The sequence below is a fragment of the Glycine soja genome, chromosome 18 (assembly GCF_004193775.1).
Source record: "Glycine soja cultivar W05 chromosome 18, ASM419377v2, whole genome shotgun sequence".
Classification (NCBI taxonomy): domain Eukaryota; kingdom Viridiplantae; phylum Streptophyta; class Magnoliopsida; order Fabales; family Fabaceae; genus Glycine; species Glycine soja.
Genome location: NC_041019.1, coordinates 36,314,017 through 36,331,931, shown reverse-complemented (window position 1 = coordinate 36,331,931; position 17,915 = coordinate 36,314,017). Strand labels below are relative to the sequence as shown.

General features: G+C 32.6%; 2 protein-coding genes across 2 annotated transcripts; both read left to right on the top strand.

Moving 5' to 3' along the window:
- Positions 1-3,354: 3,354 nt before the first annotated feature.
- LOC114397197 (F-box/kelch-repeat protein At3g23880-like) lies at positions 3,355-11,142 on the top strand. Its single transcript, XM_028359303.1, has 4 exons — positions 3,355-4,414; positions 10,472-10,515; positions 10,819-10,944; positions 11,107-11,142. Exons 1-4 carry the CDS (start codon positions 3,355-3,357, stop codon positions 11,140-11,142), a joined length of 1,266 nt encoding a protein of 421 aa, XP_028215104.1.
- A 2,888-nt stretch (positions 11,143-14,030) lies between these two features.
- Positions 14,031-16,373, top strand: LOC114397196 (F-box/kelch-repeat protein At3g23880-like). Its single transcript, XM_028359302.1, has 5 exons — positions 14,031-14,747; positions 14,844-14,920; positions 15,837-16,055; positions 16,142-16,260; positions 16,357-16,373. Exons 1-5 carry the CDS (start codon positions 14,031-14,033, stop codon positions 16,371-16,373), a joined length of 1,149 nt encoding a protein of 382 aa, XP_028215103.1.
- The last annotated feature ends 1,542 nt before the right edge of the window (positions 16,374-17,915 follow it).

The window sequence follows — 17,915 nt, the reverse complement described above, 5'->3', positions numbered from 1 at the left end:
TCCTTGGTCTGACCTCCATACCCAAACAGTTAAAGAAATCAAAGTCAAAGTCCAATCCATAAAATGTCTGTATCTTCCCATTCCACAGGCATTCAAAATTGTCGAAACTGATGCATCAGACATCGGTTACGGTGGTATCCTCAAACAACAAGTACATGGTCAAGAACATGTCATCGCATATACTTCAAAACACTGGAATCCAGCACAATTAAAGTATTCAACTGTCAAAAAAGAAGTTTTAGAAATTGTTTTGTGCATTTCCAAATTTCAATCTGATTTATTAAATCAAAATTTTTTAGTAAGGGTTGACTGTAAATCAGCCAAAGACATTTTACAAAAGGATGTAAAAAACCTTGCCTCAAAACAGATTTTTGCAAGATGACAAGCAATTTTAAGTGTCTTTGATTTTAATATAGAATATATCAAGGGCTCTTCCAACTCTCTACCTGACTACCTCACCCGTGAATTTTTACAGAAAATTCTCGATGCCTCCTAAGGTGTCTAGTTCCTCCGGCAGAGGAGGTAGATCCAGTACAAAAGGAAAAGAGGTTCTACTGGCTCTACCAGAGCCAATAACCAAAAAGGCAACTACAACATCTTCTGGGTCACCTACCCAGACTGGGTCATCAACCCAGAAAGGAAAGATTGAAGGGTCATTGACCCAGATAACTACCGCCAAACCTGAGTCATCAACTCAGGAATCCCCAAAACCAACAACAACCAAACAGACTGTGGCTGACTATGCCTGGTCAATACAAACTCTCTTGGCCTTAGAAGATATAGGCCTCACCAAAATACCAAAATTGGCCAAAACGACCTGGGCAGAAATGGCCTCAGAATCAGACGATGATTCTGAAACAGATCTGCAAAAACAAATCCAAAAGGCCAAACAGACCAAAACTGTCTACAACCAAAGACCAAGCCAATCGTTGACTCAACAAGAATCAACATCACAACCCAGCAACAGTTATTTCAAAAAACAAGTATTTCAATGTTTTACAAATGGAACCAGAATACTGGGACAAGAATCCCTTCAAAGCAACCGCCAAAGTATTCCCCCCAGGATTCCATTACAGGCCAATAGCCACAAACAAAACCCGCAAATTCTACGAATTCATTCTGATAGATACAAACTCAGTATCTATTAAACACTTCAAAGACCCCAAAGATCCAAATCTAAATACCCATTCCACAATCCAAATCCTAAAGGTTATGCAGCCACGACATTATGGCTCAAACCTAAACCAACCCAAAAATTTTTCTGCTCCATTTGACCCCGCAGGATATAATTATTGGGATTACATCGACGCCTGGACCAATGTGTTCTGGCATCAAAATAGTAAATTCAAGCATTCATGGCAAATTTACTTCAAAAATAATACTGTGTATAATTTTCCAAATTGGTTCCTCCAATGGTGGAACTACTTCGGACCAATTCCACAGATATTCCCAGAAGAAGTCCAACAGGGATTCCAACAATTCAACAAGCTCTATAATAGCAAGGAATCACGTATTCCAGCAGATTTAAAATACTTTTCCAGTTTTGCCTTGTCATGGATTTTTTCATAGCAGTACAGATACGGAAAAACTGAAAACAGCAAGCAATATCCACCGTTACAAAGACACACCTTTGTAAAATGGTTGTCACAATTCGATACTTCAAAGGCTGCTCCAGATCAAGTCAAGAACTGGTTCCAGAGCAATCCTGAGTTCCTTAAACCTGCTGATCCAGAGACATCTCTGTTCCTGAATCAGTAGTCGCAACTGGCAGCATTCTTAGCAAGCTCAAAATCTAAAGAGAGTCTTGCTCAGAATCTCAAAGAAGTTCTCCAACTACTTCAACAGGAAGTGGAAGAAGAACCTTCCAAGAAGGAAGCTGAATCATCAGAGACTAATGATGACCAAGGAGACGATCCATTCTACCAGAATGAAGATGACTGTTTCGGTATATCATTAGACGAAGATTAATTAGTTGTAGTAATCATGAATTATTGTAACTAATTTGTCAGAATCTTTTAAGTAATGTAATTTGTAAAAGTTTTGTAACAGTTCCAGTAAACATTACCGATACTGTAAAAATAGTAAAAATTGAGTCTATTTAAAGGAGTCCTCGTTCCCTTTGTGAGACACCCTTTCAGATAGTCTCAGAATCAGGTTTTTAGAGAGAGAAGCTCTGCCTAGGGAAAAACTCTTTGTAAGCTTTTCTTTCGGTTTCAATAAATTTCAAGTTCTGTTTTCATACCTCCCTTCTCCCCTCACCAATCCTGTGCGGCTCTGCCGCCGCTTCGGTTTCTTTGTTTTCAAAAACCTGGGTTTGTAAGCCGTTTCGGTGTGCCCTTGATATCTGCTTTATCGTTTATATTTCGCTTTCATTTATCATACTGCATTCTTACTTCCTATCTGTCCGTTTTGATCTTATTCCGCTGATCTTAGGTGTATATATATATATATATATTTCATTTTAATTGTCGAACCTTTCTCTAGTTTATTATCATAATAATTTTAATATGAAATTTTTTCCCTATATTCTGTCTCTTCTCGCCTAACTAAAGATTTATTGAAGATTTTTTTATCAGCAAATTTAAATTCTTGTTTCTATTTTTTTTCATTCCAATTAAATTTGGAGAGCATTTTATTTATTATTTGTTTATAGTTTTTTTACTTCATTGTCATAATAGTTTAAAAACTTTATAATTTTTTTTTACTGAAAAATTTCTTATTGTAAAACTTTTATGTAATTTAGTAAAAAAATTGCAAAATTTCCTCACTGTTACGCAATTTTTTCCATCTACTCTATTAATTCAATTTACAAAACTATTTTTACGTAGTACATATAAAATATATTATATTCTTAAATTATTATATACTCAAATAATAGTTTTTAGTAATTATAAAAAAACATTATTCTTTAGTTATTAAAATGGATATGATATAAAATAAATATAATTATTTTCCCAAACTAAATACTATGGAAACCACAGGCCCATAAATAGTGAGAAACATATCTAACTTTTTTTTTTAAATATATCTCGTAAAATTTTAAAATATGTTGAAGAGTCTGATGACAAAAATTGTAAGAAACATATCTAATTTATCTTATTTCTCTTAATCCAAATGGACAAAAAAATGTTATGTGTATTTAACTCAGGATTTATTCCACTAAATTTATCCAGAAATATGCGTTTTTTTATCTCCTGCATCTTTCGCCTGATTTATTTCCAATTTTATTACAGCTTTTATTAAAAGATTAAATAAATTTATCTCTGAAATAAAATATATTCATTTATTGAAGGGTTAAACCCTAGCAACATTGGGACATATATATGTGGACTGTTCACTGAAAACCACAGAAACATGCGATCAAAGAAGAAACAATGGTCGCCACTCCTCTGTGACAAACTCATCGAGGAAATCTTGTCTCGTCTTCCCGTGAAACCTTTGATCCAATTCAAGTGTGTGTGCAAGGGATGGAACTCCCTGATGTCAGATCCCTATTTCATCAAATTGCACCTTAGCAAATCTGCTGCGAAGGACGATTTGGAACACCTTCAACTGATGAAAAATGTCTGCCTCGGATCCATCCCTGAAATCCACATGGAATCATGTGATGTAAGTTCGTTACTCCATTCCCTACAAATTGAAACGTTCTTGTTCAATTTCGCAAACATGCCAGGTTACCATCTGGTCGGTTCATGTAATGGGTTGCACTGTGGGGTTAGCGAAATACCAGAAGGATACCGTGTTTGTTTCTGGAACAAGGCGACAAGGGTGATATCCAGAGAATCGTCAACGCTGTCTTTTTCCCCGGGCATTGGTCATAGAACAATGTTAGGGTTTGGCTATGATCCGTCAAGTGGCAAATACAAGGTTGTAGCAATTCCATTGACTATGCTCTCACTTGACGTATCTGAAAAGACTGAGATGAAATTTTATGGCGCGGGTGACAGTAGTTGGAGAAACCTTAAAGGTTTTCCTGTTCTTTGGACTTTACCTAAAGTTGGTGGAGTGTATCTGAGTGGAACCCTTAATTGGGTTGTTATTAAGGGAAAAGAAACCATTCATTCTGAAATCGTAATTATTTCTGTTGACCTGGAGAAGGAGACTTGCAGATCATTGTTTCTTCCCGACGATTTTTGCTTTTTTGATACAAATATTGGAGTTTTTAGAGACTCGTTGTGCGTTTGGCAAGATAGCAACACCCATCTTGGCTTGTGGCAGATGAGGAAGTTTGGAGATGACAAGTCTTGGATTCAATTAATAAATTTTAGTTATTTATATCTTAATATTCGTCCTTATGAAGAAAAATCCATGATTTTACCGTTGTGCATGTCTAACAATGGAGACTTCTTCATGCTGAAATTCACTAGAAATGCTGATGATGAATACCAAACAATTCGGTATAACCAGAGGGATGGTAAGTCTCAAGTTTCTGTCGTTCCCTCAAGTAGTTTCAGAACTTTGTTGTGGCGCAACCTCAAGATTTTTACCAAAAGTTTGGACATACCTTATTGAAATTCTACAGATGTGAGTTCTTGATTACCCATTTAATTGGAATCATCTAATTTCTGTCTTTTCAATTATATAATGATAATCTCGAACGCTTTGTCAGATGTTTAATTCTTTGTCACTTAATTATGTGAGATCTAATCTATATCATCTTTTAACATATATTCTTCTCTTGGGTTGTGAATTACTACTGGAAATGTAGCATCTGGTAACCAATTTATTTTATTAGCATGTATAGAAATATTGTGGATTCTAATAAAATGTCATTTGTTAACATTTATACTACAAATTGTTATTGTTGCCTGCTTGTCTTTTGTTATCACTACCATTATCAAATTAGTAAGCTGATATATCTGTGTTGGGCATCATATTACATTCCTTGATAAAATTAGATATTAATTTCATTTATAAGAAAATCTAAGAAAAGAAGTAATGAAACCACTGCATGTGAATTCAAGGATTCATTCATCAGCATCTCAATCTTAATCTGTGCTATCTTTGTCTGATCTCTCCAAACTATGCTCTCCCTCTCTGTCTTTCTTTGAAATTTTTTCTCTCCCTCCCTCTCTCCGAATGCGAGCTTCATCAATTTCTGCAACACTAGATCTGAATATTTGTGCTTTTTTTACTGTATGACTGTAGCTTTGAACGATTTCAACCTATAATCACAGGTTTTTTTATACTTTTTGATATATACATCGGTTTCCATTTTGCATAGGCATTCAGTCTAACCAATCTTCTTTGTGATTCATCCTTGGTCATTCACCTCTTTCATTGCTTTGTAAGTTTTGAATCGTGATTACTGGAATTAAGTGAAATAGAAGTTAGATCATTCTACATATCCTTGGTCATTTCATATTTCATTGATTCTTAATTTTACAATTTTATTGATTCATGATGCTACTACAATTTTAATAATTTTCTCAATGTTATGGTTGTTTTTGTATTGCATCAGCATGCTACATTGTGTTATACTTTGCTTAACCAACTTCTCAGACTTCCAATTAACATCAAGTTTTTTTTTTTTTTTTTTTTTTTTTTTTTTTTTTTTTGCAGATACGAGGACAGAACAACAATGGTACATTAAACTGTAGTATTTATGTCATTAGTTCTTTAAATTAGTATATCATCATTGAGAAATACATACTGATGTGTTGTTGTAACTGTGACAATTATATCAGCACTATGGCTAATATGTTTCAGACATAATTGACTTTATATATATGTTCAATTCAGTTGTCAATTTATCATGTTGCAACTGTTCCTTGGAAACGATACCTGGCTATAATACACATAGTCTAAACTCTTAAGAGATTTCTGTTATAGCTGAATCCCTTAGATGCAATGTGATCTTGCTTGTCGAGTGCAACCTCGAGTTTCTTAGAGGTTGTATCAAAAACTGATACTTGACACAATGCCTCAATACCAATTAAGCTGAAATTCTCCACACACTTTGCAGGTGGTTATACACATAGATGTATTGTTAGGGTTATTTAATTTTCTAATATATCAAATATTTTCTATTAAATTTTACTTTACTCATATGATATACTAATTAGTATATTATCTTTTTTATTAGAGCAATGCTACTAAATATATTGAAAAGATTGGAATTTATGTGACACCAGTACAATACAATTATACACTAGCAACTTTCATAAAAGCATGCTGAATGAAATGGATTCAAGATTACTCAAGCCTATATATAAGAAGTTTTCTGATGAATCTCATTTGCTAAAATGATGTAAATAGTAATTTCCAGTATTTTAAATCTTGATCCGATCCAGTTATAGAAGCAGTTACAATTTTCACCGGTCAGACAAATTTTAGTTGTTGTCAACCAAATTTCAGTTGCTGTCTGCTGAAATGGCTTCCAAAATTAGCTAAATCAGTGTAAAATTTCCCTTCTCAAGACAATCTGCTTGACATTATTTTGGAACCGTGCTGAAGCCTTTGGTTGATCCAATTGACAGATTCGTGTGTCAACAAAATTTGCATGCCCCGTGAGACCAAATAGCTGAACAAGTTCAGAAATTTGACGGAAAAAACATGGAATCTATTTGGGGTGTTCGTGGATTTGATTTGATCATTTTTGAAGGAAAAATCATCTAATTTATTCGCTTTAGATTTTTACTTTATCATCTAGCCAGTTTTGTTCAAAACTTTAATCCGATATAATTGGATCTAATTTGATGCGATTTGGATTGAATTGATTTTCTTTTTTAATCGTACTTTTATTTTTATTAGAAAATATTAAATATTAATGTAATATATATAATAAAAATTAATTTAAAATAATAAATATTTTATTTATATAACTATATTTATGCATCTTAACTCAAATAGTAAGTAATATGATAATTTTATAAATATATAAGAAATAAAAATATATTCATATGTACAAGTTTGATTGGGATTGGATAGGTTTGAAAAATTAAATTGGAAATTCAATCCAATAAAAAAATTCAGTTTTTCAAGATTTTTATCCATTTGGTTTTATGTTTTCTCTGTTTTTTGTTTGGGGATCGATTTTTTTTATTTTCATTGGATTGAATGGATTCACAAACATCGCTAGAATCTGGTCAAAAGAAAAGTGACTCTCATATGGAGACCGAGTGAATTACCATGCTTACTTGGCAATTTCTTTTGTCATGGCAAATGAACCACTAATAGACCGAGTGAATTACCATGCTTACTTGGCAATTTCTTTTGTCATGGCAAATGAACCACTAATAGACAAAATGTTGCCATGACGACCTCCTTTGAAAAATAGCATATCAACATCGTGATAGACGATCTCATGTCTCAGCTGCCTAAACAATTGGCATATATCATTAATCATATGGTTCACAACGAATTTCAGCATGTTAAAGAATTTGAGAATAGCTAGACGTGGGAAATTTGGAGAAAATTCTGGTAGTTAATCAGTACTTGCATGGGTATACAGACCTACTAAACCAAGGCCAAATGATTTTGGTAGGAAACTCATAGGTATCAGCAAACACTCAGGCAAGATTGATTCCACTAGTTCAGCCGAATTCAGGTCAACCAGTTTAGCTAAATTCAGTTAAGCTAGTTCAATCGATTTCAATTCAGTTAATTCAACTGAATTCGGGTCTGTTATTTCTGCTGAAGGCAGTTCAATTAATACAGCCGAATTCAGTGCAAGCAGGACCTCCTTGGATGGTTCAGCCCATATGATTCAAGTAAGGCAAACAACAATTCAGTTGTGTTATGCTCAGGCAAAGCAGGCTTTGCAAGTCCAACCAAATTTCACTCAACATGTTCCGCATAGCCATTCTTAGCCCTATCAAGTTCGTCCGCCAATACCAATCAATTGCCTGCTTGAATAGTTGTTTTGAGGTTGGGAGAGCGAGAACACCTGTTCGCGGTACAGGCTGTTTTTGGGTTTTTTAATGTTCTTGTTTCTCATTGTATATGCTTGTGCACTTTTTGCATGTTTTGTGCTTGGCTTGATTTTGATTATTGTATGCACTGCATGTGCACTTGACTTGAAGACTCTTTTGTACCATTAATTCATAATAATGGAGGTATTTCTTGTGTCGTGTAATTTCCTAAAAGAAGGCTCTAATAACTTGTATTCACATCCTTGGAGACACTTTGTTTATTTGAAAGCTTCAAGCATTTTTAAAACTTTTGATCTTTGAGGATCAGATCAGAGTCCTAGAATGTAACTTGAATAAAAAAGTTCATTGTAAACAGTTGAACCATTTGTTGCTAGAGAACTTCATTATCTTTGATTCACTGGGTTCACTGGAGCAGAGTTGGCTTTAACATTTTACAAAGTCTTCAAGCCATTGTTGACAATGAAATTAATATCCAGTAGATGATCAAATCTTTCAACATTTTTATCAGTACAAATATTGGCTTCGTGAATATCTTTATATATATAAAGTACATGTGCGGGCATTTTTGTAAAATCAATTTTCCTTCCTTGTTTTAGTCTCTATTTTAGTAAAATTGCATCTCATATTTTCTTCAATAAAAAATGAAAATTATAAAAATTTATAAATATATGTGCTAATTAATGACAAATTTAAAAATTTGTTCTCTCTTTTCACAGCTGTTTAATTTTAATCCAATTTGTACGTAAGTTTCAAAATAGTTGTTAATCACTCGTATTCATGTCCTTGGAGTTACTTCTCTTAGTTGAAAGCTACTGGGCGCTTTTAACATATCAACTTTTGAAAATTTTTTCTGCGGAAAGGTGTGGAGGGGGAAAAGCATATCTCTTGGATCAATTGGGATAAAAAGAAATTGTCTTGAGAAAGAGAAGGGAGGGCTAGGAGTAAAGGATGTTGCATTGCTCATGGCATAAATTGCTTGCAAAATGAAAATAAGGAAAATAATTAAGGATGACGGGAGTCATGGTTTTAAATAGAGGTCAACAACCCTAATTGGGGCCACATCAATCGCATTCTTTTGCTATTGCTCGCAATGTAAAACCACAACCGCAATTAAAAACCATGACAGGAGTCTTTGGTGCAATGTTGTTGAATCAAAGTATGGGGGTTGAAGGGGATTCGGAAATTCAGATGTTGTGAAGAAAGCCTCCCTTTGGTGGAGAGATTTGGCAAAGGTATGTGGTGGTGAGGATTCAACTTTATTAACGTAGAATATTGGAGGCTAGGGAGTTGTAGGGATGCTAAATTCTGGCTGGACAACCGGAATGGTGATACAGTTTTTGGGCTTTGGCTGACAAGTATAGTAGGTTACTCACAAATTCTTCTAATCCGAATGCCGTGGTGGCTGAAATGGGATATTGGGTAAATAATTGGTGTCGCATATGCTTTTTCTCTGTGAGTTGTCTGATTCAGTTGGGAGAAAATGTTACTCTTGGATGGTTCTGCAGGTACCCTCCCAAACAAACAATGTTATTTTTAGAGGGGCCAATGTCGATTGGGAAGCTGTGTTGTGTGCCCCCAAGGGATCCGGCAAAACTTAGTGCTTGGGCATGGATTAATGCGAAAGGGAAAGGAAGAAAATTCTCTTATTATGAATGGGAGATGAATCCTAGGGCTTGTTTGAATTGTTTAGTGTTATGATTGTTTCGATCTCTTTGTGAAGGAAAGGAGATCCATTGATATGATGATACAGGACTTCTGTGAAAGTTGAGGGAGTTGGTAAGGGTTGGCTTTTTTGTGTAGCTAGCTTTCTTATTTGCTTTATGCTTAGATAAGTTTACTTACTATAATCTTTAGATTTAAAGAAAATCAAGAATGAGAATGAGAGAGAACTCTTTAAAGGTTACTCTGTACAATGATAAAAACTATTGGAAATCAATTCACTTGAACTTTTTAAAACATTTTAAAATATATAAGGATCTTGGTTATGTGTAGCTCGAGAGTATTGGTGTTGTACTGACGAATCTAGAGAGAGACGAGCAAGGGCTTGAGTAGCCCCTTCCTCTCTTGGAATTTTTCATCTATATACATATATTTTTTTTAAGTTAATAAGTATAAAATTAGTTTTGTATGTTGTTATTCTAATACTTGACATATAAAGTTAATTAGTATAAAATAGTGTAAAATTAATTGTTTTTGTTGTTTTATTGCAGTGACTAAAATGATAATTAGTGTGAAATTAAATATATATTTGTTATTATAATAACAATTAAATTATGATCATCTAATATAAAAATTTAATTTCAATTTTATGTATAAAACTATTTTTTTTTTCAAAATTATTATTTATTAGAAGTTAGATATATAAAAAATTATAAAGGAAGAAAAAAAATTAATCTAAAGACTTCATTTCACAATTTTGTTCATACTGGACCTTTGATGTTTTGCTCATCAGTTGCTGTGAGTGAAATGATGGCTTATGCTGTTTTATACTCACATTGATGTTTTCATCTTATGTTTCTTGGCAGAAACAATTTGAAGAGCTACGTAAAAAATATGTAAGGGGCCTGATCTTTCCATTACATTTTGTGTGACTCCAGATGATATTGATTGCCCTTATGCTCGATCCTTGATCAGCTTACAGGTTATTACTCAAAACCTGATTTTAGTGGTCATACTCATATCATTATCATTACATGCTAAGTCCTCATGGTTCATGATGAAGTCTGTATATAAAAATACTGCATGCTTGTATGTGTACATTATGGAAAAATACTGTCAACACCTTATGTTGGGGGAAATGTCTTAAAAATTATGACAAGGCCTTGCTTAAAGGTAGGTGTAGCTTTGGAGTGTCGATCACAAATGTTAACTTGAAAATTTTAGTTATGTAAATTTGAGTCTAGTTTATCTATTATGGATAAATGTACCAAGTTACTTGCTTCAGGGAATAGAAGAGAAGACTGCCAAGTTGAAAGGAAGTGAGAAGGCTCTAGTTGCACGGCATGAAGCTAGTCATGCTGTAGTAGGTACTGCAGTAGCAAACCTTCTTGCTGGACAGCCACATGTTGAGGTAAACCATGGAAAATGCTCTATTTTTGGCCATTAAATATGTCAATGCCATTGCAGATATGTGGATGATGCTTGGATCAAGTTACTTGTCTGCTTGAGTTTTTGGATTTGTCACACTATTGAACTATAATTATTCTCAAATACTCTGATTGATGATTTGTAGTTCATACAGGCTCTGGTTATCAGACTCCTAGTTTAATGACTTGTGACCAAAATTGGTTAATTTCAGTTTTTATTTTTTTATTTTTAGGTGTGGACTTTGGAATATCTTATTTTAGAATTCATTTATCTTGTTTTATGGTGGGAAATTAAAGAAAAGTATAAATCTGTTATGTGTGATATTCAACGATAATAAAACAAGTAATAAATCAAATATTCTGTTCCATTTTGTAAATACACTAGTGCTTTATGGGTGTGCCTCTTGGCACTCCCACTAGTCCCGCTGCTGTAACAATTTTTTTATCCTCAAAATACCCTTCATTGAATACTTGTTCCTTATTTCTTGTCTAACAAGTAATTGTTATATTTACGTTGATTCCTTATGATTAAAAACAATGATTTGTTAATTTAAAAACCATTTTATTGTTTTTTAATTCCTAACTAACCTCACTTATGTGATTTTTTTTTTCTCTTTTCATTTTTGTTTCCTTTCCTTTACTATATAAGACACACTAAATTCAGGTTTTCAATAATAAAAACTGAAGAATATATTCCTTCATGAAGGATAAGTTGAAGTTTCCTCCACAAGATTTCTTTAAAGAATATACTTATTGTATATATATACTTTTGAAGTGTGGTTCTACTGGTAAATAAGAAAATTAAAATTGTATTAATTTGAAGGGCTAATCTTACTGTTTTGGAGGGTCTTGGTGCTCATTTAGAAGGTAACTGTACGTGCTGTATTTTATATTTGGTGATTGGTGGAATGTTTGTGTTGATTGCCAAAAAATTAATAGTGAACTATGTTTAAGTTTGCATCATTTATTTTCCGCCTTCTTGCAAACTATGTCTAAATGAAATTAAAAGCTCTTTTTTCTTTCTATGCATTTATTACAATTCTTTCTCAATTATGACAAGTACATATATAATAATTTTGAATGATTTTTGTTCACCAATTTTTTGTGCATATAGTTAAAGTAAGATTTAAATTTTGATAATTGTTTTTATATTTACATGCAACGTAAGTTGATAAATTAAGCTTATATGTATATATATTTATTCGATGTTAATTTTTTTGTTTTTATAGAAATATTATCTATATTTGATATTAAGAAGTTCTGGTAAAGTAAAATAATTAAGATTAGCGTATCATCAGAAATTAAAATAATCTTCATATATAATTTAATTTAAAATTTCATTTGAATTTTTTAATATTATTGCATGGTATAATTAGGGGGGAAATGTGACTTTCTTTTAAGTTTTAAGATTTTTTTCACCAAATCAATCATGAATTTAAAATTAATTTTATTGAGTAACAAAATATCATCATGTTGGGAAGAGAGACGATTTTTATCAAATATGATTTGTAAATCCTATAGTCAATTATGGTGAGTTTTTATTTGATAAAAAAATATTACTGTAGGTTTTTTTAATTTTTTTTAAATTCTAAGATTGTAATTAGAAAAATTATCTTAAATTCTATAGATTCTAAGTCGACTTTTGGAAAAACCATCTTAGGCAGGGTTTAGAGAAATTTGTAGGGATCACCATGGAAGCTTTCTTGTGGGGTCTTATGATAATAAACTAGAGAAAGCTTTAAATTCTAAAATGAATCAAATCATTATTGTTCTAACTTTCATTTGTGAAATGTTGTCAAAATGTTAAACAACTAAGAAGCAAATTAAAGTTAGACTCAGACCTCAAATTTGCAAAAGAAAGATTCGAAAGAATTGAAAGTTTTGAAGAGGCAATATGCGGCACTACCAAAACAAGAAAAATTTAGCATTTACCAGCAGTAATTGTTATTAGCTTTTGTTTATTTGATTTGGGTAATATAGATAGCTACCAGGATAAGCAGGACTTTATTACAAAAGATTTATCTATTGAAGTTTTATTTATTTTTCCTTAAAAAATTTAATTTATATAAAATAATTACGCATCAACTTTCTTGTTTTTCGTACTTTAGAATTTCATACCGTATAGCAGTATTGTTATGAGAAAACATATTAACATCTAAATTGTTAAACATTAAAAACATGTACACATGTATGAACTTTTTGCGTGAAAGTATATTGATATTTGAATTGCTAAGATATATATATATATATACATATATATATATATATATATATATATATATATATATATATATATATCTTTCATTTTAATTGTCGAACCTTTCTCTAGTTTATTATCATAATAATTTTAATATTAAAATTTTTCCCTATATTCTGTCTCTTCTCGCCTAACTAAAGATTTATTGAAGATTGTTTTATCAGCAAATTTAAATTCTTGTTTCTATTTTTTTCATTCCAATGAAATTTGGGGAACATTTTATTTATTATTTGTTTATAGTTTTTTTACTTCATTGTCATAATATTTTAAAAACTTTATAATTTTTTTTACTGAAAAATTTCTTATTGTAAAACTTTTATGTAATTTAGTAAAAAAAATGCAAAATTTCCTCACTGTTACGCAATTTTTTCCATCTACTCTATTAATTAAATTTACAAAACTATTTTTACGTAGTAATTATAAAATATATTATATTCTTAAATTATTATATACTCAAATAATAGTTTTTAGTAATTATAAAAAAACATTATTCTTTAGTTATTAAAATGGATATCATATAAAATAAATATAATTATTTTCCCAAACTAAATACTGTGCAGAGCACAGGCCCATAAATATTGAGAAACATATCTAACATTTCTTTTTTCTTTTTCTTAAATATATCTCGTAAAATTTTAAAATATGTTGAAGAGTCTGATGACAAAAATTGTAAGAAACATATCTAATTTTTCTTATTTTTATTAATCCAAATGGACAAAAAAATGTTAAACCCTAGCAACATTGGGACATATATATGTGGACTGTTCACTGAAAACCACAGAAACATGCGATCAGAGAAGAAACCACAGAAACATGCGATCAGAGAAGAGATCATGTTCGCCACTCCTCTGTGATGAACTCATCAAGGAAATCTTGTCTAGTCTTCCCGTGAAACCTTTGATCCAATTCAAGTGTGTGTACAAGGGATGGAACTCCCTGATGTCAGATCCCTATTTCATCAAATTGCACCTTAACAAATCTGCTCCTAAGGACGATTTGGAACACCTTCAACTGATGAAAAATGTCTGCCTCGGATCCATCCCTGAAATCCACATGGAATCGTGTGATGTAAGTTCATTATTCCATTCCCTACAAATTGAAACGTTCTTGTTCAATTTCACAAATATGTCAGGTTACCATCTGGTCGGTTCATGTAATGGGTTGCACTGTGGGGTTAACGAAATACCAGAAGGATACCGTGTTTGTTTCTGGAACAAGGAGACAAGGGTGATATACAGAGAATTGCCAACGCTGTCTTTTTCCCCGGGCATTGGTCGTAGAACAATGTTTGGGTTTGGCTATGATCCGTCAAGTGACAAATACAAGGGTGTAGCAATTGCATTGACTATGCTTTCAATTGACATATCTCAAAAGACAGAGATCAAAGTTTATAGCACGGGTGACAGTAGTTGGAGAAACCTTAAAGGTTTTCCTGTTCTTTGGACTTTACCTAAAGTTGGTGGAGTGTATCTGAGTGGAACCCTTAATTGGGTTGTTATTAAGGGAAAAGAAACCATTCATTCTGAAATCGTAATTATTTCTGTTGACCTGGAGAAGGAGACTTGCAGATCACTGTTTCTTCCCGACGATTTTTGCTTTGTTGATACCAATCAATTCTGAAATCAGGTTCATCCGCCACTACCAATCAATTGCTTGCTTGAATCGCTGTTTGGAGGTTTGGAGAGCGAGAACACCTGTTCACGGTACAGGCTGTTTTTGGGTTTTTTAATGTTTTGTGCTTGTCTTGATTTTGATTATTGTATGCACTGCATGTGCACTTGAAGACTCTTGTACCATTAACTGATAATAATGGAGGTATTTCTTGTGTCCTGTAATTTTCTAATATTGTCAGTTCATTCACTCAGTTCTGTAAAGACTTAACTACATCTAGTAGCCATTGAAAAGAAGCCTCTAATACGCTTTGAGAACCCTAAAAGAAGGCTCTCATAACCTAATTTGCACTTTCGAAATAGTTGTTAATAACTTGTATCCACATCCTTGGAGATACTTCTTTTAGTTGAAAGCTTCTAGGCATTTTTAGAGAATCAACTTTTGATCTTTGAGGATCAGTTCAGAGTCTCAGAATGTAACTTGATTAAAAAAGTTCATTGTAAACAGTTGAACCATTTGTTGCTAGAGAACTTGACTATCTTTGATTCACTGGGTTCACTCGGGCAGAGTTGGCTTTAACAATTTACAAAGTCTTCAAGCCATTATTGACAATGAAATTAATATCCGGTACATGATCAAGTCTTTCAACATTTTATCAGTACAAATATTGGCTTCATGTGAAGATCTTTATATATATATATATATATATATATATATATATATATATAAAGTATATGTGCGGACATTTTTGTAAAATCAACTTTCCTTCCTTTTTTTAGTCTCTATTTTAGTAAAATTACATCTCATATTTAAATATATGTGCTAATTAATGACATTTAAAAATTTGTTCTCTCTTTTCACGGCTGTTTACTTTTAATCCAATTTATACGTACGTTTCAAAATAGTTGTTAATCACTCGTATTCATGTCCATGGAGTTACTTCTCTTAGTTGAAAGCTACTGGGCGGTTTTAACCTATCAACTTTTGAGCTTTGTTTCTGTTGTGAAGAAAGCCTCCCTTTGGTGGAGAGATTTGGCAAAAGTATGAGGTGGCGAGGATCCAACTTTCAAACGTAGAATATTGGAGGCTAGGTAGTTGTAGGGATGCTAAATTCTGGCTGGACAACCGGAATGGTGATACAGTTTTTGGGCTTTGGCTGACAAGTATAGCAGGTTATTCACAAATTCTTGTAATCCGAATGCCCTGGTGGCTGAAATGGGATATTGGGTAAATAATTGGTGTCGCATATGCTTTTTCTCTGGGAGTTGTCTGATTCAGTTGGGAGAAAATGTTACTATTGGATGGGGCTGCAGGTACCCTCCCAAACAAACAATGTTATTTTTAGAGGGGCCAATGGGAATTGGGAAGCTGTGTTGTGTGGCCGCATGGGATCTGGCAAAACATAGAGCTTGGGCATGGATTAATGCGAAAGGTAAAGGAAGAAAATTCTCTTATTGTGAATGGGAGATGAATCCCAGGGCTTGTTTGAATTGTTTAACGTTATGATTGTTTCGATCTCTTTGTGAAGGAAAGGAGATCGATTGATATGATGATACAGGACTTACGTGAATGTTGAAGGAGTTGGTAAGGGTTGGCTTTTTTGTATAGCTCGCTTATTTGCTTTACACTTAGAAATATACGCACGAAGGGTCAACAGCAGATGATGGTTGGGTTTCATGGTTAAACTGTATTTGTGCTGCTGGTATAGATACACAGAAACCGTGTGAGTCCATTATTCCTTGTTGGTGCAAGACCTTGTATTTATGTTGTTATTCCTTATACAAGCTTCTTTATATATATATATATATATATATATATATATATATATATATATATATATATATATATATATATATTCCTTTGGCGGATCAAAATAAATAAAAAATATTTTGAGCCTTGTGGACGAGATTCTAGAGGGTAATTTGAAGAAAAAGATCATTGTAAACAGTTGTAGCATTTGTTGCTAGAGAAATGATTATTTGGACTCACCAGGTTCACTAGAGCAGACTTGGCTTTAACTTTTTCAGACAGCTTCAAATTAATTCCATTTTTTATTATCAAATTGATATGAAGCACATGATCAAATCTTTCACAGTTTTTATTATAGTACAGAGATTAGCTTCACATGAATGGATGTTCTTTTGAATATAACCAATGATTTTTATTAGATATATGTTTCAAAGTTTTAATTAAAAAAATCAACATGTCATTATTTATTAGAAGAATCTGATGACAAAATTGTGAGAAACTTATCTGATTTTTCTTCGTTTTCTTAACCCAAATCGACAAAAAATGTTAAGTGTGTGCTTTTTTTCTGCTTTTGCTATGGCTTTCCTAGTAGGTAGGCATTTATATAAGGATTTATTGCACTAAGTTTGTTAAGAAATCTGCCTTGTTTTTAGCTCTGCATCTTACGCCTGATTTATTTCCAATTTTATTACAGCTTTTATTAAAAGATTAACTAAATTTATCTCTCTAGTTATATTCACTGTTCAGGAAGATGTGTTGAGAAGTACATAATTTTGATTTAGAGTGTGTTGTCACTTCGCCGAAAGCCATAGAAACATTTAATCAGAGAAACAATCATGGTTGCTAAAAGAAAAGTGTAGGATTTCAAGTTAGGAACCATAGTTGTTAAATTATAGAGCAATGCATGAGGTGTTAAAAGGAAAGTGTAAGATTCAAAGTTAGGAACCTGAGGTGTTAAATTGTAACGTATTGTATTAAATACGTTTGAAAATAAGTGTGAAGTCATAGGTATTGTATAATTCATGTGCAGTGGCTGCATGTAAAAGTTTTAGGGATTGGACTTGAATCAGAAAAATGAGACCCTAATGGATTCTTCAGAGTCTAGGCCTTGAGGGTAAATACACTCGGTTTGAGTACTCCTTTAAATCTATGTTGATCTCATATGGTTAGAGCATTCACGCTAAACAGAATAACCCTAATTGATCACCTTATGATTTCTTTTAATAAGAGTGACCTGCTTACCCATTGTGTGGTGTATTTTATTATGTACTCCTAGGTGCCCTAGTGTTATTTTTCACTTACAAGATACCACATTCAATATAGGATTGAGTCTTAGTA

Bases quoted from the DNA above. Each gene is read 5' to 3' on its own strand.
- LOC114397196 (XM_028359302.1), top strand. From the start codon at position 14,031: ATGCGATCAGAGAAGAGATCATGTTCGCCACTCCTCTGTGATGAACTC. The intron at 14,921-15,836 runs GTACAGGCTGTT...TCTGTTGTGAAG, and splicing joins AGCGAGAACACCTGTTCACG to AAAGCCTCCCTTTGGTGGAG. The intron at 16,056-16,141 runs GTAAATAATTGG...ATGGGGCTGCAG, and splicing joins TGGCTGAAATGGGATATTGG to GTACCCTCCCAAACAAACAA.
- LOC114397197 (XM_028359303.1), top strand. From the start codon at position 3,355: ATGCGATCAAAGAAGAAACAATGGTCGCCACTCCTCTGTGACAAACTC. The intron at 4,415-10,471 runs GTAAGTCTCAAG...GTGTGACTCCAG, and splicing joins TCGGTATAACCAGAGGGATG to ATGATATTGATTGCCCTTAT. The intron at 10,945-11,106 runs GTAAACCATGGA...GATGATTTGTAG, and splicing joins CTGGACAGCCACATGTTGAG to TTCATACAGGCTCTGGTTAT.